Genomic DNA, 26836 nt, shown 5'->3' on the forward strand with positions numbered 1-26836 from the left:
TAAATTTTATGCATGTATACACACTTTATTAAATTTGCATTCTAAGATATACACAAGATCAGCATTTCACAAAACTTCCTATTATTCCAAAAGCAGTAATCATGAAACAGTGATTATATAAGTCAATCAAGCAAAAAACATTATAGGGTTCCATCATATCATCTCTTATACCTGTTTTCAAATAGAAGCCTGAAATAAATGATATATATTAGAATAGGAAGAGAGAATTTTACTTTATAACAATCACTTTTCAAATATTAGACTTTATATAAAAATAAAGGGGTCTTATCAACAAAGTTCATCTGTGAGTTAGCATATCTCTTTATTTCAAAACAATCCCTGCAAAAACTTAACTTTCCAGTTCATTTAAACAACAAAAAGTAAAAATGAAGCTTGGTTTAAATAATAAAGTGAATCATCTTGTCTCCTAGTTCTCACACCATTGGAACAATTTCCATTTCCTGACCTAATTCTATCCCACCATTGAATTTCAAAAATTAATGTAAGTACCATCATATTTCAGTTATTTCTTAACAGTGTTAAGTTCAAGTCTAAAAATGATGGCCAAGTGTCCCTTTAAGGCAAAGAAGACAGTAGGTGGATAAATCTCCTGAAAGACAAAACCATCTATTATCATTATAGAGGCAGAACATTTTGACATGATCCTTTACAAACAGAATAGATACACTGCATACCATCGAAGAATTTTTTCTTTATAATGGCATACTAGGGGACAAGCTTCATAATAGATATATTTGTTACGTTTGAAGAAGTAGACTTTTCCCAGATGAGAGCAATACAAGAAATAAAGCCATTAATGGCTGTTATGGTTACAATTTAAAATAAAGGACACATCAGATGCTATAATAGAACTACTGCACGCTAAGTGATACTCTCTTGTAATTGAAAGAGAATGGGTTTCCCTTCAAGCCATATGCTATTACTAGTCTCTGAGTGCCTTCAAAGCACATAATCTTCCTTTAAAATCCAAGGATCTTTGCCTTCAAAAGACACAAATGCAGTAGTTTTCATTTCTTACATTCACTTTAAAATGGATTATGATGATTCCAGCAGGCAAATCTGCATATTAAATATAGACAACCCAACCACAATATCTGAACATTAAAAGAAATCTATCACGACAGACATTTTACCTAGTTATAAATAACGTAACAATAGATTACACTCAGATTTCTTAAACAGCTCACTCAGGAGTTTCCTCTTTTAAAAATTAAATAACTTACGGTACCTCACACTTATAGCATGTACACAGTTCATAGCTGAAACAGCTTCTTAAAAGCAGAACGCACAATCACATTGACTTCTTCAGCTCCTAAAAGCTTCTTTGTAGATATTAAACTGCCCTCACTACAAGGCAGTATGAACAAGAACTGGATTCTGATTCTGGCGGCAACACAATAACTATAAGGCAGTATGAACAAGAACTGGATTCTGATTCTGGCGGCAACACAATGAACTGAAACACCATTCACCACATGACAAAACAAACAAATCCAATGACAAAAAGGAATCGGAAAAAAAGCAGCAACACAAACAGTATGTGGCATTCATACACATAAGGCCCCTCTTCCACCATACCTTATGATATACATCCCTTATAGCATGACAATGTACCCCAAGGCACCTGAGGCCTCATAATGCCACCCGAGACACTGACAGCTCCATGGACGCTTTTGTACACAGTGGTTTGTGTGTAAATAACTATTCATTCATTTGTAGATGCTCCACACATCTGGTCAAGGCAGGAATTTCTTCTCCTTGATAACACCACCTAGAAATATCAACAATATTTTATATATTCCTTAGGGCAACAGGTTTGAGGAGAAATATATCAACTGTGGTAGCAAAGTCATAAGAACCTGTGGTGACTAATCCAAGCATCCTGTAAGTCCGTTTACGTTCTCAGCACTAAAATCAATGCTCACTTCACACACCCCAACAGCAAAGAAGCAATAAGGGTAATGAAAGCAACTACGTATTTCTTCCCCTCTGTGAGAAATGGCGTAAGCGGCTCAAACAGGAAAGGGAAACAAAATAATGTACTTTAAGCTGATGCAGAAAAATAAAAATTTAATATAATTAAAAGCAATTTATATATTATCATGAAATAGAGATTTGAAACTATGTAGTCAACAAAGAACAAAAAAAAAATCTCTCAAGCAAGAGAATTTCTGATCAAATCTGTCGTATCACTGCTGCGGAAAAGAACCATTAAAGGCAATACGTATCAGTGCCTTTCTTAAATGTATAAACTCAAAATAGGTGTTGAGGCACTAAGGAAAAAAAAATTCCTCTAAGCAATCAAAAATGAGCAGTTGAGATTTAATCACTAAATCCAAAATGAGATCAGCAAAACCAGATTATTAGCTAAGGTCATTAGGCTCATAAAATTGAACTTTGGAGAAGAGAGATGCCAAAGAGTAATAATAGCATCAGAATGGGTGAAATCTGTAAAACTTTAATCCTCATTATGGATCAAAGTTCTCTGCGTTCCCCACTAAACATTTTATGTAGGAAACAGCAGTTAAAACGTTGAATCAGAAATGGTTAAGTCACTTGGGTGAGAGATCATCCATCAAGATGAACGAAGAGCATGAATTGGAGCATGCTACTGGAGACTCTGTGGTAGCGCTGCCTTTAGCCAGTGGGTCTGAGGATAAGCCACTGCTGCTACTACTGCCATCCAAAATATCTGAACTGAAGACAAAGCAAAAAGAATTATAAGCAAATGCAACTATCAGGGTAAACGTAACATGCAATGACACAGTTTCAAGAGCTCACAAATCAGTAGATCACTTGTAAATAATAAAAAAGCATAAAGCCACAGCAATGAACTACATAATATACTACATTATAAAGCCACAAAAATCCAAAGACTCTTCGAGGTCCTGTATCATTTGATTGTTCCCCCTGGAGGCACCAGACCATCCAACCTACAATAAATGTTCCTCTTGACATGCCATGGTTTTTGGGAGGGAGGTTCCTTCACTTCACTTCAGCTCAAGAAATTTCTATCCTTATGTTTATCTTTTTATCTTCCCATCAGGCTTGAAGCAAGAGGAGTAGTTACTTACTGAGGTAACCATACTCGGACTATCAGAGGTGTTCGATCAAGTACACTGCCTCATAGTTCCTCTACTCTAAAACAAAGTCTTTCAACTCCCCTAGAGTTGATCACTTCCCCACTCCCAAAGGGCCTTCAATTCAAACACATTTTTAAATGATTTCCCCCTCCAATTCTATGCCATTTATAATTCCTTACACTGTTTCCTTTCTTCCTGCTTTCAAAACCCAAAGGTCTATTTCTAGAAGAGTCCCTTTCTTTGATCCCTTCAGTTATTCTCCAGTTAAGCTTCTACAATGAATAATCTACACTCATGGTCTCAGTACCCATTGTCTGTTGCCTCTTTATCCTGACAACTGGCACCTGTTCCTATCCTTCCAGTAAAACTCCAGATCTGGACATCAAGAACCTCTATACCCAGCCCAGGGATTCCTTCCCTATCCAGCCCAGGGGCTCACTGTTCCCAACCATCAACCTGGCCTGACTCATGAATCTGGCTCCATACTTCAGCAGGGAAATGAGAGCTTTTACAGTCTGGCATCAAGCTGCCTTTCTGGCTTTGATTTCCATCAATCCAATAATAAGATCTATGCTTTATATTTGCCCTGAATTCAATCATTCACTTATTCTAATATTTACTGAGTGCCTGCCAAGTGCAGGAAGCACACTAGATATTAGAAATACAACAGTGTTTAAAACAGACGTGGTCCCAGCCCTCATTGAATTTACAGTATTGTGCAGGAGACAGACATTCAAATAACCATGCTAATAAATATGTAATTATAATTTGCAATAAAAGTGATAAAGGAAAGATACAAGGGGCTATGAGAATATATAACATGGGTAACCTAATCTAATTCGGAGGAATGAGAAAAGGTTCCCCAGAGATGATATTTGCTATCATCTGAAGGATGAGCAGGCATTAATTAGTTAAGATTTGGGAGGAAGCAAGGATAGTTCTAGGAACCAAACAAAAGCAGACTATTGTGGCTGGGGTATAGAGAGTGAAGAAAACACAGTGACAGACAAAGCGGGAGAGGTAATTGGGCAGTTTTAGAATTTACACACTTTTTATTTTTGAAAAGGAAAAAAGCACAGAATTGGAGAAGGAATTATGGAAATCAGGAAACACGGGTTCTAGTTTTAACTTTGGTCACTAACTCCTTTGAAAAAGCCCATTCCAGTCTAACATGCTGAGTCGAAAATGTTGGGAGTCTTTAATATTATCATTTTTCTGAATTTCCAAGTTAATGTATTTCTAGTGTTAAAAGTAACCTGTGGTACATTAGAAAGTTTCTGGGCCCTGTACTACCCTCAATGAAATATATCGCCCCCACCCTTGCTTCTCTACTCTTCTACTTTTCTTTGAAATGTCATTTCATTCTCTTGTTTGTGGATTGTTTTTAGGTGGAGACAGACTACAAATAGGCTTCAGAAAAGTAAAAGTAAAAATGGAAACAGTATATTCCACACTACTCCTACTCTACACTCACTGCTGTCAAATGCATCATTAATAATATCACTTTTAAGTAAGAAGTTTGGAAATTTTAGCTGGCTCTGATATTTTTTCAACCAAATGGTGAAATGGATCTAAAATATGAATTACTCAAACTACTGAAAGAAAGTTGCACAGATAATCCAAGACACTGGAAAATCAAAAGACCTTTCTATTTGCCTTTGGAACATATGCGATTTTTCCTCCTGCAGCTTTTTGCCTAGACTAATATTAAAATGAATTTACTTTCCTAAAGCACATATTGGCCGGGCAGCCGAAGGACACGCTCTATGCTACTTGGCAGGAAGAAATGGGCTTAGATTAACACTTGGCCACCAAGCAGATAATCTGAATATAAATAAAGAATTCTTTATTCCAACCACCAGACTTACGGTGAGTCCTGGGTTAAAAGATTCCATTTGTAATTAAGGCCTGCCTGCTTGGGTGAATCCTGTATTCATTCAAAAACACACAACAGGACTCATGCAGTGAAATTTGACTTCTAACACTGCTGATTACCTTAAGAGAAATAAGCTAATGGAGGATCAGAAAAAAAAAAGCCCTGAACATTTCATTTCAGAATGTCTTCCCTATTATTAAAATATAAATGTATATAATTTTGTTCATTAACAGAAAATAGCACACTTACATTTAGTCTCCACTGCAATTTAGATTCAGAACTTGGTAAATCTTTAACCAGACATTTTCACTTAACTAAAATCTAGTTTCCGTTTGAATTAATCTGGCACAATTACTCATGGTCATGGAAGCAGAGACTTCACGTCACAAATCACTCATTGTTATTCTATCCATGTCAAGTAAGACTTACATGATTTTTTAACCCACAGCAACATCACTGCACAAAAGTAATTTTCACAGAGTCTACTATTAACTCTTCTACCAGAGCTTCTAAAAGCAACGAGGTCTGGACTAATCTGAGTTCATCTCTTCTTTCTTTCCTAGCTTAAGCTCTGATGGAAGTGCTAATGAGCCTTACTTACACTAATGGCCGAAAGCCAGACAATAGTAAAAAAGGATCTAGACAATTCAAATTGGACACAGGAATCCCTGAATCAAAACTGAACGAATGCGTTCCAGCCACTGAATATACATATTGAGGCAATATTTGAACCACACAACCAAAAGTACTTATGACTTAAGGTAATGCCCTCTGTCTAGAAAAACTAAGGATGAAGTATGAGTGACTCGTTAAAAGAGTCCAATGATAAAGTAATAACAAAGGTAGGATGTCCAGTGTGATTCATGCTATCACCCCATCTGGCTGAGCCACTTGGTGCCTTGTCTAGTCAATAAGCTGGGTCCTATCAGATTAATGACAGGCAGGTAAATGCGTTAGAAATGAGTCACAGTCCTATCAAGCCTAGCACAGATTTTGGTATAAGGTATGACTGTAGGGCATCCCCACACCCCTTGCTGTGGGTTAAACTGATATATATGGCATGTTCTCTGGTCTCTCCTATCTTACCTTAAGGGTCCTAGTATCATCCTTCTGAATGACCTCTAAGTTTTTAAGATCACATATTTAAATATCAGTCCGCAGTCATGCTGAGGACAGGAGTGTTTTGTTTTGTTTTTAACTTGCTCATTTTTATGGTGAAGGTAGACAGGAGTTTTAAACTATCAGCACAGATGTCTAAGTTGCTCACATAAACATCTCTAAAGTGTGTGTGTGTGTGTGTGTGTGTGTGTGTGTATACATGTGTACTTTAGAGATGTGTACAGACATACACATTCCTATTAATGATTAAAACTTATTTTTTGTACTTGTCACATATTCATGAAATTTTGGCACGACACATATAACATTAAAAATAGTGTTAGAACCACTAAGACCAATTTAACAAAAAAACGTGTTAAAACTATCACATTAACACTGATGCACGGGGTAAGAAAATTCATAAGTTTTCCTTTCATAAAAAAGAAAGACACTATCATTTAATCGTCACCGTATGGCCAGCAGCCCTGAAAACTCCTTTATTTTATATAGTATGCTGCAGACACACACAGTCTCACTCCCAACAGAATGAAGAGCAGATTAAGAGCTCCCAACATGCAGAAAGAATCAAAGCACAGGCAAAGGTAGACTTCTGATTTATGCTCAAATTTTGATGTCCATAAGGATTAAATGCAGAATGACATAACTCCTGCCTTATGGTTGATAATGTCCTCTAGATTTGGTTGGCAAAGATTTGGGAATTTTCATTTAGCAAAAAAAAAAAGAAAAGAAAAGAAAAGAAATAAAAAGTATGCCTAACTGGACACAAACTCCAAATGGGTCCACACTCAAATTTCAAACTTAATTTATGCTTCAAAAGATGTCAGATTTTAAAGATTGTTATCTAGTATATAAACTTTAAAGGCTATAAAAGCCATCTCTCCTTTTGTTGGGTGGGGCAGGGAATAAACTATAAATATTTAAATGACAAGATAACATCTAACGATCTGATCCTTTTTCTGCTCTCTAAAAGATAGAGGGCAGTTGTTTCTGTAGTTTCATTAAAATAGCAAATCATTAAAACCATCCAATGATAAAAGTAATCACAAAACTAAGATATTCGGTTTGATTCATGTTATCACCCCATCTGGCTGAACCACTTTGTGCCTTGTTCAGTCAATAAGCTGGGTTCTATCAGATTAATAGCAGGTAGGTAAATAAATAAAAAATTAGCCACAGCCCTATCAAGCCTAGCACAGATTCCTTAGTTTTGTTATCAAGTAGGTTGCCAACCTTGGTAGAAGAAACCAGAACACAGCCAGATTCCTATCTCTAGCCCCATTTCTAAGAATATGAATGTCTGATTCTGATTAATAAAACTGCATTAAAGAGATAAAAGAGGCTGGGTGCAGTGGCTCATGCCTGTAATCCCAACACTTCGCGAGGCCAAGGCATGCAGATCACTTGAGGGCAGGAGTTCAAGACCAGCCTGGGCAACATGGCAAAACTCGGTCTCTACAAAAACAGAAAAATTAGCTGGGCGAGATGGTGCACACCTGTAGTCCCAGCTATTCGGGAGGTTGAGGTGGGTGGATGGCTTGAGCCCGGGAAACAGAGGTTGCAGTGAGCCATGATCACACTACTGTACTCCAGTCTGGGCAATAGACCAGATCTTGTCTCAACAACAGAAAAAAAAGACCAGGTATGGTGGCTCATGCCTGTAATCCCAGCACTTTGGGAGGCCAAAGCGGGTGGATCACCTGGGTTTGGGAGTTCGACACCAGCCTGACCAACATGAAGAAACCCCATCTCTACTAAAAATACAAAATTAGCCGGGTGTGGTGGTGCATGCCTGTAATCCCAGCTACTCGGGAGGCTGAGGCAGGAGAATCATTTCAACCCGGGAGGCAGAGGTTGCAGTGAGTGGAGATTGCACCACTGCACTCCAGCCTGGGTAACAAGAGTAAGACTACGTCTCAAAAAAAGTTTCCGCAAAAGCAGGATCCAGATTTTTTTTTTTTTTTTGAGACGGAGTCTCGCTCTGTTGCCCAGGCTGGATGGAGTCCAGTGGTGCGATCCTGGCTCACTGCAACCTCTGCCTCTCGGGTTCAAGCAATTCTCCTGCCTCAGCCTCCAGAGTAGCTGGGATTGCAGGAATGCGCTACCATGCCCGGTTAGTTTTTGTGTTTTTAGTAGAGAAGGTGTTTCACCATGTCGTCCAGGCTGGTCTTGAACTCCTGACCTCAAGTGATCCGCCCACCTCGGCCTCCCAAAGTGTTGGAATTACAGGTGTGAGCCACCATGCCTGGCCAGGATCCAGTTTTTATATAAAAGAAATAAATCATATTTAAAAATCTCTTAATTATAGGCAAAAATGTCAGCATCATTAATATATAAGGTGTTCCCAAAGTCTCAGCACAATTTTAAGCTTTAATAACCTCAGAAGTACAATTGCTGCAAACTGACTAAAAACATCATCTGGAAGTTTAATTAATGACTTAACTATCTTTGACACTTAGTTTTGTGAATTTTGAGTAACAGATTTCTCTTGCAGATTACTTGAACCACACTTGGCTTGTTGACACTCTATGAGTGGCTGTGAATAAAGCAAGTGTCTCTTGTGTGAAGCAACAACTTTTTTTTTTTTTTTTTTTGAGACGGAGTCTCGCTCTGTCACCCAGGCTGGAGAGCAGTGGCGCGGTCTCCGCTCACTGCAAGATCCGCCTCCCGGGTTCATGCCATTCTCCTGCCTCAGCCTCCTGAGTGGCTGGGACTATAGACACCTGCCACCATGCCCAGCTAATTTTTTTGTATTTTTAGTAGAGACGAGGTTTCACCATGTTAACCAGGATGGTCTTGATCTCCTGACCTCCTGATCTGCCTGCCTCGGCCTCCCAAAGTGCTGGGATTACAGGCATGAGCCACCGCACCACAACAGCTTTTTATGTTTAAGAATCAAAAGTTGGCCAGGCACAGTGGCTCACGCCTGTAATCCCAACACTTTGGGAGGCCAGGGTGGGTGGGTCACCTGAGGTCAGGAATTCAAGACCAACCTGGACAACATGGAGAAACTCCATATCTACTAAAAATACAAAAATTAGCCGGGTGTGGTGCACGTACCTGTAATCCAAGTTACTCAGGAGGCTGAGACAGAAGAATCGCTTGAACCCGGGAGGCGGAGGTTGCAGTGAGTCAAGATTGCACTGCTGCACTCCAGCCTGGGCAACAGAGCGAGACTCTGTCTCAAAACAATTAAAATAAAATAAAAGTTTCCTTCATCACCAATGTTGACATTTCCAGGGCTCTCCTAGCCATTCATGGGTCTACGGGATAGGGGAGTAGTGACAAGGAAATAGAAGCCTCACAATAGCCACTGCTAGAGATGGTTTAGGTTGTGCTGCTCAGAGGAATAAATGTCTGGACAATGAGAGAAGACCCTTCGTAAATACTGCACCTTCTCTTTCCTTTCTTACTTACTTGCATGAACCTGTTTTACGCATCCTGCACTGTCAGCCAAAGACAATATAAAAATAAGTCACCTCACCCTGTATGTTTTCAGCTTGGTAAAATGCTGTCATATATTTTACTTAACTTGGTCACTTGGTTAGTAACTAGGTAAGCAAACCTATTTATAGTCATGTGCCTATATTAAAACACTTTGCCATAAAAGTGATATGCACTTTCCACTAAGGATAGAGTTTCACCCAATAGTCCTCTTGACAAGCTTCAGAAGTTTTCTCTTTTCCATCATCTACATACCTGGAAAGGCACTCTGTACCAAAATTAGCACACTGAAGTAGCAAGGACATACAGAGATGAGAGGAAAAAAGAGACCATGGGGTTGAAAATAGCTAGAACAATTCTAAAAGGCATCTATCTGTTCCAAGGTTAGAATAGTACTGATCAAAAAGACTAACAAACTAGAATAATCTGTGACTTCTTGGTCAACTAGAAGTACAGGTTATTTCACATGGAACAATGAATAAGTGATTTGGGAAGAAGGGATCGTCCATCTTTATAGCTTATAAGTGGCTTATACACTTTTTCCATTTAGAGGGTATGATCTTGCTATTTTTAAAGTGAGTGCCCTCGTGGGCTTTTTAAAAAGACCTTCAGGCCAGGCACGGTGGCTTACACCTGTAAGACCAGCACTTTGGGAGGCCGAGGTGAGGGGGATCACCTGAGGTCAGCAGTTCGAGACCAGCCTGGCCAACATGGCGAAACCCCATCTCCACTAAAAATACAAAAAAAAAAAAAAAATAGCTAGGCATGGTGGCCCGTGCCTGTAGTCCCAGCTACTCGGGAGGCTGAGGCAGGAGAATCTCTTGAAGCTGGGAGGCAGAGGCTGCAGTGAGCCGAGATCACACCACTGCACTCCAGACTGGGCAACAGAGCAAGTCTATCTCAATAAAAAAAAAAAAAAAAAATCCTCAGCTGTAAAACTCAGGGAACAAAAAAAATTCTGAACAACAGTACACAATTGATTACACAAGTATTCAGTGAGTTGATCAGAACATACTGAAAGATTTCAAAATATTACCTGGTCACTGCTACTTATTCCTTCCCCTTCCTTCCAACATGTACATAAGCACTCAAGTGCTCAACTTCAGGTATAGGAAAAGAAGTTAACGTTCTCATGAAAACACTGAAGGCCCTTAAAGACCTAAACTAGGATGAGTAAGATTTAAAAAACATGTGTGTGACTAGACCGTAGGAATCAGGAAATGTTATTATAAAAATGAAACCTTAGCACTGTGACAAAATATTTCATAATTTTCAAAAAGATAACAATAGATAATGCTAATCAGAGAATACTATGCTTAAGAGAATCCTACTATTCTCTGCTAAGCTGAAAGGACTGGATACAAAATGCAGGCAGAGCAGCTACAATCAGTACACATTACCCACAGCCACCCAGAGACTCTTTCTCACACCAGCCAGTAGTTGGCACTGCCACACCATTGGCAACTAATGACAGGCTGACCTAACAGGAGCTGGGAACGAAAGCGAAGGTGTCAGAAAGACATATACATTTCCAAACGAAATACTCTTGACTTTAAAATAATCTGTTTTTTCACATTATCCTCCACAGAGATTTCCCCTTCGTGGGAGCATGGATAAGAAGTTGAAAATATTTTAAATTATCCCAATATACTTTCCATGTGGCTCTTTTAAAATGGATTATACTCTAATATACTTTTCATTTTATTTCATTTTTTACCATGAACTGAGATCAGACAATTGCGCGGCATCTGGAGATAACATATTGGTAGTGCCTTGGAAGAGTCTCTTGGGCTGACTTTCTGTCTCCATTTCACCTAAAACAGAAAGAGATGATGCTACTATAAAACAATTTTACAAATACAGGCGTGGTGCTAAAATAGGATGACCTTTGTTTAACCAAAGCTCAGAATACTTCTTCAAACCACTGCTTAAAACTATTTTCCCATGTGCTTTAACGTGGAAGAAATATGCTTCCACATAAACTCAACCAAAAAGTTGGCAGCCCTAAAAAGCTTCTCACTCATTATCCACAGCGTGCTATGGACATATTCACATTAATAGGACAGTAGAACACTGACTGCATCAGGCAAAATGAAGCAAGGCTGACCACAGTAGAGATAAAGAATTCCCAAATAGCGGACACTCACAGTGAATATTGTATGCTACATGGTTAGCAAGGCCTATTGGTTTTATACATTTTGATATCTGAACATTTCCTAAGATGGTGTCAAACTGGTTAAAAAATGATAAGTAGTGTATAAGTAAAAAGTTGCTTTCACACTATTTAATGAAAATGAAGATTAAAAAGATAAGTTTGAAAATACATCTGTAATCAAAAGCAAATCTTACTCAATTCACAAAATTTTTATTGTACTGACCACCTCAATCCTACAGATTTTCTTGGAATTGCTAATATAAAAACTTTGCACCAACAGGGATACTGCCTAACATTTTGCTACCAGGAGTACAAAAAGTAAAACCCTAAGTTAGAATAATCTCCTTTAAAATCAGGCTCTGATGTTATTTAAAACATATACATTCCTTGGTTCTGAAGCTCTTCATCTGAGCTTGAAAACGGAATGTTCAAGACAATTTAATTCATGAGCCTGTCTATACTCCAGTAGAAAATTAGTAACTTTGAACTTAAAACTGTGTAAGATTCTTAGAATGAAAAAAGATTAAGCAAGAACAAACGCAACATTCATTTTGTCCATGTTATCAATTAGTTATCTTTCCTCTGGGACTATTCTGAAAATTGCTGAAAATCTGCAAAAGTTGTTATTTTCCATGCTTTAATATGCAGCTTTTAAAAGTTGCTGCTGGGCTTTTGAGTTTGCCTCACTAGTAAAAGCCTTTAGCTCTTTTGAGCAAAGAATTCCTCCATCTGCTGGTGTATTTTGGAATAGCTGTAAAACTAAACTACCATGCTAATTCCTTCAACTTCCTGCAACAAATTTTAAGTTAGTAATAATAACAACAATAATAGCTTTATTTCCAACTGTTATTTTCACTTACTAGCTACTGAGAACATTCCTAGGACTATAAATAACTCCCTACAAGATTGAGGAAAAACTGTTTATAAAGATAAAATTTATATATTAAATACAAATATTGTCACCATATCAGGAACTATTTTCCAGAGCACAAGATCTTTAATTTTAAGTTGTTTGAAACACAGCACTTTTGGAATCTGTGTATGATCCTATGACTGGAAAGTTTTCAAAGCCACAAATACCTGTACCCCTAACATTAGAAAAGTTGGTCTGTTTATTGGCCCTGAAGGTGATCTGCACAAAGAAACCACTTGCTGAATTGCTTTTAAAAGTACAGTTGGCCAGGCGCGGTTGGCTCATGCTTGTAATCCCAGCATTTTGGGAAGCCGAGGCGGGTGGATCACCTAAAGTCAGGAGTTTGAGACCAGCCTGGCCAACATGGCAAAAACCCCATCTCTACTAAAAATACAAAAATTATCTGGGCGTGGTGGTGCACATCTGTAATCCCAGCTATTTGGGAGGCTGAGGCAGAAGAATAACTTGAACCCAGGAAGCGGAGGTTGCAGTGAGCCAAGATCGCACCACTGCACTCCAGCCTGGGTGACAAAGCAAGACTCCGTCTCAATTAAAAAAAAAAAAAAAAGTTATTGTTAATGGCTGGGCGTGGTGGCTCATACCTGTGTAATCCCTGCACTTTGGGAAGCCCAGGCAGGTGGATCACTTGAGACTAGGAGTTCAAGGACAGCATTGCCAACATGGCGAAACCCTGTCTCTACTAAAAATACAAAAATTAGCTGGGCATGGTGGCGCACTCCTGTAATCCCAGGTACTTGGGAGGCTGAGGCAGGAGAATCGCTTAAACCCAGGAGGCAGAGGTTGCGGTGAGCTGAGATCACACCACTGCACTCCAGCATGAGAGACAGAGCGAGATCTTGCCTCAAAAAAAAAAAAAAAAAAAAAAGTTATTGTTAAGACTCGTTTAAAATGACACCTGACACTTGCAATCGTGTAGTCATATCCCCAGGAATAATGAATAAACCTGTGTTGCCAGCTGGGTGTGGTGGGATAATCCTAGCACTTTGGAAGGCCGAGGCAGGTGGATCACCTGAGGTCAGGAGTTCAAGACCAGACTGGCCAATATGGTGAAACTCTGTCTCTATTAAAAATACAGAAAATTAGCCAGGCGTGGTGGTGGGTACTTCTAGTCCCAGCTACTCGGGAGGCTAAGGCAGGAGAATCGCTGAGCCCAGGAGGTGGAGGTTGCAGTCAGCCAAGCTCACGCCACTACACTCCCGTCTGGGCAACAAGAGTGAAATTTGGTCTCAAAAAACAGACAAAAACCTGCGTTGCTTTTTTTTGAGACAGGGTATCACTCTGTGGCCCAGGCTGTGATCTCGACTCACTGCAACCTCTGCTTCCTGGGCTCAAGGAATTCTCCAGACTCAGCCTCCCAAGTAGCTGTGACAACAGGCACAAGCCACCAAACGCCTGCTTAATTTCTGTATTTTTTGTAGAGATGTGGTTTTGTCATGTTGCCCAGGCTGATCTCAAACTCCTGAGCTCAAAGCAATTCTCCTGCCTCAGCCTCCCAAAGTGCTGGGATTACAGACCTGTGTTGCCGTTTTAAAGAGATGCCATCAGGTGCCCTTTATAAGCATCTAGCACTAGTGTTGATTGATACTAAACTATTTTAGCCTACTGCTTTGTGGTTCAAAACAAGGTAACTGAGAGCACCCTGTTATATAAAAAACTACAGAATTGAATATAAGGCAATTCTTGCTTTGATGAGGCATAATTTGATGAGGGGGTAAACCTCACCTTATATTTGAGTATATAGCACATTTATGGATGTTTGATACAGCATTAGCATATATTTCTGCAGTTTATAAACTATGCATCTCTTTCATATTTAGATAACTGAGAGGCAATTTTTTGAATATATAATGATAATGAATATATGAATAAAACTTATGAAGTATAAGAAAATACAGATGTATCAAATAACTCATTTACAAAATTGAAAATCAGTAGAGCAAACATTCGGAAGAATACTTTTGAGTTTCCCTAAAACACAAGAGGGCAATGCTGTTAGCTCATTTCAGATGGGAGTTCTAGTTTTTAATTCAAGCTTGGCTAGGTTTAAGACCAGAAGCGTGATGCTTATCTTTTTCTTTTCCCCCCCGGCTTTACTGAGGTATAAATGACAAACAAATTTACATATATTTAAGGTATACAATGTGATGATCTGATGTATGTACATAATGTGAAATGATGATCACAGTCAAGGTTTTTTTGGTTTTCTTTTCGAGATGGAGTCTCACTCTGTTGCCCAGGCTGGAGTGCAGTGGCGCGGTATCAGCTGACCGCAACCTCCGCCTCCCAGGTTCAAGTGATTCTCCTGCCTCAGCCTCCCGAGTAGCTGGGATTACAGGTACCTACCACCACGCCCAGCTAATTTTTGTATTTTTAGTAGAGACAGGGTTTCGCCACATTGGCCAGGCCGGTCTTGAACTCCTGACCTGAGGTGATCCACCTGCTTTGGCCTCCCAAAGTATTGGGATTACAGGCATGAGCCACTGTGCCCAGCCCACAGTCAAGTTTTTAACACATCTTTTGCTTCACCTAGTTACCTTTTGTATGTGTGTGGTAAAAACACTTAAGATCTACTTTCTCAGCAAATTTCAAGTATATGACACAGTAGCACTAACTATAGTCACCATGCTGCTACATACCTTTTCTTTTAAGAGGACCGAGAACACTGGGTCTAATGCACTTGACTGGACTCTGACTTCTCCTGCTTTGATGAAAAAACAAACAGGATAATGTGAAGAACATCCAAGATGCAAGATAAAACAGCAGTCCAGCCCAACAAATACATAAATAAAATGGACAATCATATCAATGACTGAAATGGAAAATTCTTGTGTAACTGAATAACTGAAATGCCAATACATGATTTCACCCAGCATATGGCAACCTGGAATAATACAACAGCATTTTAAGCCATTTAAAAAATATGCCATATGACAAAATACCCACAACAGTTTAAAGAAAAAAAGATACCTTATTTAAAAAGTATTTTGGGGCTGGGCGCCGTAACTCATGCCTGTAATCCCAGCACTTTGAGAGGCCGAGGTAAGCGGATCATCTGAGGTCAGGAGTTTGAGACCAGCCTGACCAACATGGTGAAACCCTATCTCTATTAAAAACACAAAAAATTAGCCAAGTGTGGTGGTGCATGCCTGTGATCCCAGCTACCTAGGAGGCTGAGACAGAAGAATCACTTGAACCCAGGAGGCAGAGGTTGCAGTGAGCTGAGATTGCACCACTGCACTCCAGCCTGGAAAACAGGAGCGAAACTGGATTTGACTGGTCTATGAACTTTAACATTTTTTCCTTATTCTTAAAAAGGATTATTGTGGTGTGCATGTGTGTGTGTGTGTGTGTGTGTGTGTGTGTGTTTGTCCCCACTAAATATAAATCAGCATTAAATCCCCCCTAAAAAAAACTCTGGGGCCAGGCGCTGTGGCTCATGTCTTTAATCCCAGTACTTTGGGAGGCCAAGGCGGGCGGATCACGAGGTCAAGAGATTAAGACCATCCTGGCCAACATGGTGAAACCCCATCTCTACTAAAAATACAAAAATTAGCCGAGTGTGGTGGTGCATGGCTGTAATCCCAGCTACTTGGGAGGCTGAGGCAGGAGAATTGCTTGAACCCGGGAGGCAGTGGTTTCAGTGAGCTGAGTTCGCACTACTGCACTCTAGCCTGGTGACACAGCGAGATTCCGTCTCAAATTAAAAAGAAAAAAAAAAGAAAAAACTCTGGTAAAATGTTAATGGTAGATTATAGGCAGTGGGTATATGGGTGTTCACTGTAGATTATAGGCAGTGGGTATATGGGTGTTCACTGTGAAATTCCTTCACTTTTGATGTCTGAAAATTTTACAGTGAAATATTGGGAAAAATAATTTTTTTTTTTTTTTTGAGACAGTTTTTGCTCTGTTGCCCAGGCTGGAGTACAATGGTGCAATCTCAGCTCACTGCAACCTCTGCCTGCTTGGTTCAAGCGATTCTCCTGCCTCAGCCTCCCGAGTAACTGGGACTACAGGCGCCTGCCACCAGGCGCAGCTAATTTTTCTATTTTTAGTAGAGACGAGGTTTCACCATGTTGGCCAAGATGGTCTTGAACTCTGGACCTCAGGTGATCCACCAGCCTCAGCCTTCCAAAGTGCTAGGATTACAGGCATGAGTCATCATGCCCAGCCACAAAAAGCTAATCTGAGAGATAAATGTAATGAATGGTACTTCAACCACATTTAAAATTCAAGTTTGCTTACCTTGAAAATCGTCTTGGACTGGGAACTGGACTTGGTGGCAACCCACTGCTGCTCACAAACATCTGTAAGAATGGTGAGAAACATTACTAGAAAAAAACATATTCAATATTAAAATAGTTCTAGCACTCCAGTTTTCTTTCTTCCTTTTTTTTTTTTTTTTTCTTAGAGACAGGGTCTCTTTTTTGCTCAAGCTGGAGTGCAGGGATGCGACCATAGCTTACTGCAGCCTCAAACTCCTGGGCTCAAGCCATCTTCCTGCTCTACCTTCCTGATGAGCTAGGACTATAGGTGTGCACCACCATGCCCGACTAATTTTTTTGTATCTTTTTTTTTTTTTTTAATGTAGAGATGGGGTCTCGCCATGGTGCCCAGGCTGCTCTCGACCTCCTGAGCTCAAGTGATCCTTCCGCCTTGGCCTCCCAAAGAATTGGGATTACAGGTACAAGCCACCATACCAGACCCACAGTCATTTTCAAAAGGTTCTTTTCAAAATGACAGAAACAATTTCCTTAGAATTGCTTGGCTGTCTGTGTGTCTCATAACTAAATTACATATATATATATGTATATTTTCCAAATTACTGCCATAGATTTTCATTGATTTTCCTTCAAGGTATTGGATACTTTAAAAGTGGTGTGATTTGTGTGCGTTTTAGAGTAAACAGCTCAGTTTGTGAAATAGACTTAATATCCTGTCAATTATCCTACCTTTCCAAATCCCCTGGTGGGTGAAGGTGCTGGAGAAACTGGAGTGAAGTCAATTCTCTTAGGAGAATATAATTTCTCCGGCTTGTCAAAATCACTGTCACTCTGTAAACATAAAGTGTCATATCCTCATAACAAATTCAGCACATCACAGCTCTTATTTACTACTATAACACACCCAGATTTTCCAAAGAGAAAGGTACAGACTCTAATATTCTGCTGGAAAAGCAGAGATCAAAAAACAAGTATCAATTTGGAAGTAGAAGGGGACAGAAGCGTGCGAAAAACTTAATGAAGCCAGTGAACAACATAAAAGTTTCTAGAAAATGAAAACCAAACAGACATGAGCAAACTTTACCAGGCTCAAGCTCTCATCCCATGATTGGCTTATCTGCATTGCCGTTTGCATTTCCCTAAAATAAACAAAGGGAAGGGCCATCAGTGTTTACAAACAAGACAGTTATTAGGCTAGGCCCTGCTCTTGCAAAGCACTAACCTTTCATGTGCAGTTTCTCTGTTCATCATATCCAGGCCTTCTTCCTGCAAAGACAAACATATGTGCTAAAAAGGTAGGATCACTGACAAAATATTAACTCTTCCACACACTGTAATTTTTATCCACATAGTTCTCGGCTTCAAATAAAATAAAAAGACTTTTCTACCTCATTGACATAATCACAGTAGAGTAGAATATTCATGCCACTTGTATATTTTATCTGCACACTCCAGAAGAATTATAATCTGTCTCCAACTAACCAGAGTTGCATCCCAACTCATTTTAATATCTAAATCTTTAAAATAAAAATAAAAATGTAAAATCCAAAAAATTTCCAATCTGAGCTAGTAAGTAAAATTTACCCTTTTGATCTGATGCAGTCTGCTACTAGGAATACGATTAGGTGAGGATGACAGCAACTGGAAAGAAAAAGTAAACATTTACTATTTTCCGAATCACAAAGCAGCAGTCTGCTGTCAGTACTGGTGTACAACCTCTTCCAAGGTAAGTTTTCATATTCTTCTTCGAAATTTAGCTCTTTAGATCACTGAACATTAATGCACTAGAGGCAGTATATTTAGTCTTCAAAAAGTACACCAGGTGTCCAACCTCAAAGCACCATCTGTTGCTAGACAGACACTGACTTCAGCACTTTTCCCAAATGAATGTGAAGCTACGTAAATTTAGAGAAATAAAGACTATAGGCCTTAGACATATCCATTATCCCAGTTATCTAAAATAGAGAACTACATAAGAAGGGAAAGGAAAAAAAAACACCAAAGCTATTAATTTTTATTACCAATGCAGCAATGGGGGAAGAGAGGCTAATAAGTCTAGTACATAGTATTTTGTCTATGATTGATGTTTTTCAAAAACACTTTAAAACTGCAATGAGAAGGCTTTGCTTTCACGATCCAAATCCATTCTAAAATCTCATCACATTCTATCACTACAAATCTTACTAGTTAACAAAAAACAATTTGGGGCTGGGCCCGGTGGCTCACGCCTGTAATCCCAGCACTTTGTAATCCACCGCCGAGGCGGGCAGATCACGAGGTCAGGAGATCGAGACCATCCTGGCTAACACAGTGAAACCCTGTCTCTACTAAAATTACAAAAAATTAGCCGGGCGTGGTGGCAGGCGCCTGTAGACCCAGCTACTCGGGAGGCTGAGGCAGGAGAATGGTGTGAACCTGGGAGGCGGAGCTTGCAGTGAGCCGAGATCGCACCACTGCACTCCAGCCTGGGTGACAGAGTGAGAAGAGACTCCGTCTCAAAAAAAAAAAAAAAAAACAATTTGGAAAGACAAGGTGTATCTTTAAAATAACTGATGCTTTCCCTTAGATCATCATTTTTTTTAATAACACAAAGCAGAAATGATTTGGAGGCCAAATTATGTTCCTTCACAATAATTACAAGCTGGTCACAAACTGTAAGACACAATTCATATCAACAGGTCTTAGAGAGTTCTAGTGGTCGTAATATAAACAACTACTGGCCGGGCGTGGTGGCTTACACCTGTAATCCCAGCACTTTGGGAGGCTGAGGCAGGCAGATCACGAGGTCAGGAAATCGAGACCATCCTGGCTAACACGGTGAAACCCCATCTCTACTAAAAATACAAAGTTAGCTGGGCATGGTGGTGTGTGCCTGTAGTCCCAGCTACTCGGGAGGCTGAGGCAGGAGAATGGCGTGAACCCGGGGGGTGGAGCTTGCAGTGAGCGGAGATCGCGCCACTGCACTCCAGTCTGGGAGACAGAGCAAGACTCCGTCTCAAAAACAAAAAACAAAAAACAAAAACTACTACTATTTATTCTATAACAAAATACAAATGAACTTGTAATACTATAAAACCAAATAACAATCACCCTGTTTAAGAGGCCCCATGCTATTAAAACTTTTTTGAATACTAATGCAGTGAGCAGTATAAAATAGTAATAAAATGCTCTAAGTTTCTTTTTATTTTTTTTGAGACAGAGTTTCGCTCTTGTTGCCAGGCTGGAGTGCAATGGCATGATCTCTGTTCGCCACAAGCTCCACCCCCCGGGTTCACGCCATTCTCCCACCTCAGCCTCCCGAGTAGCTGGGACTACAGGCACACACCACCACGCCCAGCTAATTTTTACAACCATTAAGGGAGACTGGAGCATAAGATAAATGTATGTTAGTACAGACAGGGTTTCACCATGTTGGCTAGGATGATCTCCATCTTCTGACCTCGTGATCTGCCCGTCTTGGCCCCCCAAAGTGGCTTACAGGTGTGAGCCACTGTGCCCGGCCACTGGCGAACTCTTAATAAGATCATTTAGAAAACACTAAGCTACAAGGTGAGCAAATACAGCAGGAAGACTCTCCAACAGGAGACTGTGGAAGAGAGCACAGATGTGTCAGTTAGGGAAACCCAAGAAACTGAAGAAGCAGTGAAACGATCAGGAAAGCTGACATGAGGATGGCCAAAAACTAACTGGGAAGAAAGTCAGAAATTTACATGCTACATTTACATAATACACAACTTGACAATTTTAGACAAAACCGGAAAGTAGACCAGAAAGAACAGAGCAAAGCTGTGTGTAGTACCAGAAACAACAGGGCAATGTATCGGCTAAAAAAAAAAACACACAAAAAGAGCCAGAACTCCAAGGAGGTGCTAGCTAACGGGGTTAAATAAAGCAAAGAGCTCAAGGGGGATAAGAAATGAGGCCCCTGACCTTGGCAGTTAAGTGGGCACTGGTGACTTTTGCAAGAACAGTTTTTTAATGGAGTTGTGGTAGAAGCAGCATGATTACAAACTGGCCAGAAACGAGGAGACAAGGAATTAGAGGCAGTGGAATGTAGATTATGCTTTGAAAGAGCTTGGAGAGGGGAAGGAAAAGGGAAGGAGAGACCTACGAAAAAGAAAACAGTTTGTTTTCCCCCATCAGATGCATGAGTCTGGAGAAGGTGGAAAGAAGAGAGCTCGTGAGGAATAGGGAAAAGATACAAGATAGAGAGGAGATGATAGACCGAGCAAAGCAACAGGAGAGTCAAAGCATATGAACCATTGGGGAGAAATGCCATACGTGAAGCAAAAGACATTTCAAGGCAAAGAAAGCTGACATTTACACAAGATAGGTGTCTGTCTTCTTTGTAAAGTAAGAAGGGTCATCTGCTCAAAGTAAAAAGTGGTGACACTGGAAGCAGACAGAATCTTTTTAAAAAGGGAGAATACTGCTTTGAAGAATATCATGGGGCCAGAGGCACCTTAAATCCAATTATGTCCCAAAGAATTCATCTTCTTCCCCTTCAAACTACCAATCATCTCAATTTCTCTACTCCTACGCAGCGCCAATCCCCGGTCACCAACACACAAAATTTCCATCACTTGGAGTCTTCCTTCTCTTAGTCCTTATATCTAATCAGCTGGTGAGCCATGAAGATCCTACATCTGCATATCCAGTCCATTTCATTTGTCAACACCTTACTCATCACAGGTTACCATGGGACACAGATAAATGTATTAAGATTTATAGCACATCCTGTGATAGAGTGTATATAGTGTAATTAATATTATGATAGTTGTGGAAGCCTGCCCAGAGGAGATATAAGGATTAAACTGAGTTTTGGAAGACCAAAATGCTAGAAAGGAGAAGGGCAGGAATGAAAAGATGCATCAGGATCAACAAAGAGCAGTGAGTCACCATGGCCCTTTCAGAAAACTAGGTATTTCAGTGAGAGATGAACCTAGACCACTGTTGATAAGAATCTTCTCATCTTACAAAAGAGGTAAGTGAAGTGTAGAGAGGCAAATTCACTTTCCCTTCTTTGCTATGCTACTGTTATCAGGAGCATGGCTGTATAACATGTATAAACATTTTTCATATATCCAGCAAAAATAAGTAATATTTTCCAGTATCCTCAGAGAAGAAGGTAAAATGAATCAAGCCTCCAGATAGCTAACATTTCCCCCTGTAAGTATTTTCAGTCATTTCAGTTGGAAATCTTTCTAAAATGTGTTCTAGTTCTCCCTTTCTTAAACAAATTATACCAAACAGAATGGCACTGGGAGATCTCTATTCTATTCCCAGTTCTAACACTTACTAATTGTGCGATTCTGAGCAAGTCACTTCTAACGTCTTGAGTTTTAGCTGCTGCTTCTTTTAATTGGGAAAAATATCTTTGCCCTCCCTAAATAGGGGTTGTTATGACAATTAAATATGTGAAAGTACTTTGTAATGGGTAAAATACTATACAAGTGTAGGTATTACTAGAATTTATGAATAAGTTAATGACCCAGGTATCCTTAAGAACATAAATTATTATATGATTCTACACCAATGACATGCTTGGGGTGTACTAACAGGCTCTTAGCCCTTATACTAATTAGCCACAAACAAATTTTTAAAAAATGTCTGTTTTTCAGTTTTCCCCTCTCCTCCCTTGCTAGCAGCTATTAGTATACTTTTAACTAAAATGCATCCCTTCTAATTTGCTGCTTCTCACACACTATTGGATTGGAAGCTTATTATAATTGTGCATACATTTTAGATGATTCAGAGGTCAGAGGCTCTCCTATAAATAAACCGATGAACTTCTGCGCACAGACTATGGAAATCTAGTTCTGCCATTTAGGGATCTGTCTTCTTTCATTTCAGATGTCTTCCAGAGAATTGAAGCTGCTGGATAAGTGAGTTCCACATGTGAACTGCTACCATATAAAAAAACCTCATCATAATTTATCCCAATGTGACCAACTAACAAAGCAATCCCTGACAGTTCTGGCTACAGAGATCAGTCGCAATCAGTAACTCTTCAGAGAATATAAATACAAGCATTTTAAAAGGAGTCTTCATTTCGGAAAACCAGCATTGTTTAACAGGTAAGTGTCAGAAACAAACACTCTGCTACCTTCAAGTGATGTGTGCATCCTAGGACAAATGAAGACCACTGTTCTCAGCTATAATTAGAAGTTAATCCTGACTTACCTCACAAGCCTGTTGCAAGTAGTGACAAATAATAATGAACAATTTTAAAAAATACAAGGTCCCACAGCAAAGAAAAATTTTTAACCATGTATCCTTTTTGTACCAAAAGCTGAATGGCCACAGCATAAGCAGTAAACAAGATAGGTAAAATCAATCTTTTCTTTCTTAAAAAGTTGTGTATAGCACATCATTTTAAGAAAGAACTCCATTTCAAAGTATTTTCCCCAATCTAAATCACTTCAGATACTTACTTCTATACTTACCAGGCTGTGACGGCTCATAATTGTTGTACTATTCCTCCGAGTTCTAAGTGTGTAAGGTTGAAAAACCTGTGAAAGGTCACTGAAAAAAACAAAAACAAACAAAAAAACAAAATTAGTAATTTTTCTAATGGAAGATCTCTTTCAAATACATTAACATCAGTTCTCTAGTTAACAACGAAATCTTCCATGGCTCCTCATTTCATACAGAGAATGAACTCCTCACCGTCGTCTCTGCAGAGCTTCCCAAGTGGTGTGCTGTGGATTACAGGTTTGCAGAGATACTGATCTCAGTGGTTGGGGGCAGCTGGGAGAAGTGGTGCAGGCGGAGCTCCAGACTGGTTGACTCTAGCTGCTTCTGGTCAGAGCTACGCCCCCAAACCGGTTACCACCAGACCTGAGCAGCCTCATCTGTTTACCCCAGAGAACCAATGAGTACTGTTTTCTGTGTTTGCCATGATGCGAAAAGGGGCGAGGAGCATTGTTCTACAATACGAGGTGGATCAAGACATCTCCCCCTTCACCCTAAGCATGTGTCCTACCTTTGAACTCTGCTGTTGGATGGAATAAACATAGCAGAGATTGTTGCCCCTTCTGCCTCAAATGTTCTGCCTCCTGCCACCATCTATTAAAATCCTTCCTCTCCTTCCACATCCATCTTGAATGCCATACCCTTCAGTGAAGGCATGGCACAAACCTCTCTTCAATCCACAAACGGAATGCAATCACTCTCTCCTTTGAACCCAAAGAGTACACTGGGAGATGAGCTGCTTCTTGAGACACCTACTTTGTCTCTTAATAAAGAGAAATGTGGATGTGTCTTAAACCCACTGGTAGAGAGGTGTTTTATTCATGTTTTATAATATCCCTGCAGTGCCTAGCAGAGGGCGATGCCACAATAAGGATGAGAATTCCAGAAGGATTTTTCAGAAATGAACTGCACTGGGCTTTCGGGGCCCACTGAGATCACCTAATTCAGCTCTCTTAATTTTCAAATGAGAAAACAGACTCAGAAAGGTTAAATGACTCATTCGTGATCATAGCTAGTTAGTGAAAACTGGGACCAGACCTGGTCTCCTCGCCCCTTCTTGTGTCACATCATGCTATGTTACTTAAATCATGATTCAAAAAACAGTATGTTTTTGCTACAATAGTCTAAATGCAGGTCAATAGAATTGCTGAAGTCCCTAGCAATTGCTTGCTTACGAGATTTCAAAAGACAATCAGAAAAAGACCAGTTTATTGTTATAGTAACCAAAATAAATTCAGGGCCAAGGACAGCAACAGGAAAGCAAAAAGTCACTCCTACATTCCCTCAGTTTCAAAATTATATTTAATAAATGAAAAAGTCAACCTGTTTTTTCCCCAAAATATGGATGTTATAATCAGTTCAACAGCAAGGATTATCTCTTTCTTTGCCTTCACTGTGCTTGATTAATGTTTTTGGCTAATTGTACTCTCATCTCCTTTTTTGGACTAATGCCATTTCTACAAGGTCTCGCAAATTGGCTCTCTACCTAAGATGAATTGTCTCCTTATAAAAGTGAAATACAATAGGCTCAGGAGATGAACCAACCTAACCTTCACTATTACAAGATGCTACCTTAAAATAGACCCTCGATGACTTATTCACATGAAAACACAAGACCCTACCACCGAAATTGAAGAGTCGATTCTCTCCACCGTTTTCTAAAACGTGCCTTTTCACTGACCCTAAGCTACAGACCACCCTTCTTTTTTATTCACTGCAACGCATTTCAGGCAGTTTTGGAACCTGAAAACATTAGAGCAAATCCAAATCACGTACTGTGATGTGAACATACCACTTAATTACAAGTTATTAGATAAAGTGTGATTAAAGTAAACCTCTGTTAATACCAGGATTCCTAAACTAAGCTTAGAAATAGCAGCTCTGAGAGACAGGTGTCAAGTTGCACATCTAGTTCCAGGGGTTTCGATCTGACATTCCCTGGTGTAAGTTAGTCGGGCAAGCAACCTGTCAGAAGAGCCAGAAGCTTTCTGCAGTTCCTTTTACAGTGGGACAACATGGCCCCAGGTGGAGGGGGAACCGTTTCCTCCACACTGCCCAAAGTTGGAGATTAAACTTTCACTCCACCTTGGGACCCAAGTCACTATCAAGCAAACGAGTCGCCACCCCCTCAGGTTGAAGAGCCCAAATGAGCTCAAACGTGCACTTTAAGGAAGGAAGATTGCTCGCACGGGGGCAAGGAGCCCCCGAACCCTGTACTCCATCCTCCCCAACCCTGCTCACCTGAGCCCATGGATTAGGGGAGCGCTGCTGGATCTCCTCAGGGTTCCCCCGTAAGATGTATCAGGCTCAAGGTCCAGCTCCATTTTCTCCTGAGCCATGTCAGACTTGCAGGCAGGCACAGCGGGCAGTGCTCAGCTCCTGGTGCTTAGCTATGGACTCCCAAGACTCTCACTGCAGGACTGAGCTGCTGGGGACTGGCAGCTGGGGGCGGGGGCTAAGGGGCGGAGGCTTGGGGACGAGGGCGGGGGCTGGGGGCGGAGAAAAGTAGGAGAGGAGGAGGGAAGGAGGATGATGATGAGGAAGGGAGGATGATGGTGAGGCGGGGAGGAGGATGCAGAGGTAGTGGTGGAAGGCGACAGAATGAAGGAAAAGGATGCAGGAAAGAAGAGGGATGGAGGGAAAACAAGGATGGAGGGAGGAAGGAAGAGGGAGGGAAAAGGATAGATGGAAAAGCAGGAGGACAGAGAGGATAAGAGGAGGAGGGCAGAGGGTGAAAAGGGAGAGGAAGAGGGCGGGGGAGGGAGGGGAAGGGAGAGGGCAGAGGGAAGGGAGGAGGACAGAGGGGAAGGGAAAAGAGGAGCACAGGGGCGGGAAAGGAGGTGGTCTGGGGAAGAGGAGAGAGGAGGGAGAAGAGGAGGGGGAGGAAACTAGGCAGCGGCGGAACTCATGCTGCTATCTTTCCGGCTGAGGACCACAAGCGGGGCCGGGCTACAGATGCTGCGGCTGCCCGGGCAGCGCTAGCACCGAGGACCTGACAGTCGGGTAGGACCCGGCCGGGCAGCCTTGGCGACTCCAGCTCCCCATGCTCGGGGACCCGGTCCAGCCCCCCATGCTCCCGGACCTGGTCCCGGAGGCTCCTCAGCCCTGGGATCGGTGCTTCTCCCCTCCCTGCCCCCCTCCCGCCTCGAGGACAGGTTGGGGGTTCGGCCTCTCAGCCGCCGCCGCGATGCCTCCTCTTCCTCTCTTGGGTTCTAATGGTCTGGGGGAACACGCTGGGGCCAAGACCAAAATCTACAACCTGCAGTCTCTTCCGCCTCCCACGCTTCAGAAGCGGGAACCTCCGCGGGGCCAGTTCTTCCGCGTCCGGGCACCCATCGGGTCCTGCGCACGCGTCCAGCGGCCACTCCAATGGGCCCGCGGGCACGGAGCGTGCGTGGCAGCCCCGCCTCGAAATCCTCCTCCAAAGGGGAGGAGCGTTTCCAGGGGGCCCGGCGCCTTCCTCGATGGCATTGGCCTGGGGACCCTGGCGCCCAATTTTGAAAAGAACCAATA

The 26836-nt window shown here is 41.0% G+C and overlaps 2 protein-coding genes and 1 non-coding gene across 13 annotated transcripts in view; 1 reads left to right on the plus strand and 2 right to left on the minus strand.

Annotated features, from left to right (window-relative positions):
- Nucleotides 1–26694, minus strand: FAM122B (family with sequence similarity 122B). 11 transcript variants are annotated; one of them, XM_025372915.1, is made up of 11 exons: nt 26583–26694; nt 25565–25812; nt 23296–23374; nt 18434–18490; nt 18072–18115; nt 17934–17988; nt 17579–17680; nt 16872–16933; nt 15266–15327; nt 11258–11354; nt 1–1792 (listed from the first exon to the last, which is right to left on the minus strand). In XM_025372915.1, the coding sequence occupies exons 2-11, from the start codon at nt 25660–25662 to the stop codon at nt 1723–1725; spliced, it is 726 nt and encodes a 241-aa protein (XP_025228700.1). In that variant the 5' UTR covers nt 25663–25812; nt 26583–26694; the 3' UTR covers nt 1–1722. The 11 variants fall into 11 exon arrangements, with proteins under 11 accessions (XP_025228700.1, XP_025228697.1, XP_025228696.1 ...); XM_025372912.1 differs by having other exon boundaries at nt 1–2718; nt 26583–26686; XM_025372911.1 differs by having other exon boundaries at nt 1–2718; nt 15266–15330; nt 26583–26686.
- Nucleotides 6512–6657, minus strand: LOC112616778. Its single transcript, XR_003117792.1, has one exon. It is a non-coding gene; the product is annotated as a small nucleolar RNA U109 (small nucleolar RNA).
- Nucleotides 26254–26836, plus strand: part of FAM122C (family with sequence similarity 122C) — a 61000-nt gene continuing 60417 nt past the window's right edge. The window contains exon 1 of the mRNA XM_025372908.1: nt 26254–26326. The gene's annotated coding sequence lies outside the window, so the exon portion shown is untranslated. The remainder of the gene's footprint in view (nt 26327–26836) is intronic.

Source organism: Theropithecus gelada, chromosome X (assembly GCF_003255815.1).
Source record: "Theropithecus gelada isolate Dixy chromosome X, Tgel_1.0, whole genome shotgun sequence".
NCBI classification, from domain to species: domain Eukaryota; kingdom Metazoa; phylum Chordata; class Mammalia; order Primates; family Cercopithecidae; genus Theropithecus; species Theropithecus gelada.

Bases quoted from the DNA above. Each gene is read 5' to 3' on its own strand.
- FAM122B (XM_025372911.1), bottom strand. From the start codon at position 25,662: ATGGCTCAGGAGAAAATGGAGCTGGACCTTGAGCCTGATACATCTTAC. The intron at 17,989-18,071 runs GTTAGTGCTTTG...TGTTTATTTTAG, and splicing joins AGAGAAACTGCACATGAAAG to GGAAATGCAAACGGCAATGC. The intron at 11,355-15,265 runs GTATGTAGCAGC...TTTCTGTTTTAG, and splicing joins CGGTCCTCTTAAAAGAAAAG to GTGAAATGGAGACAGAAAGT.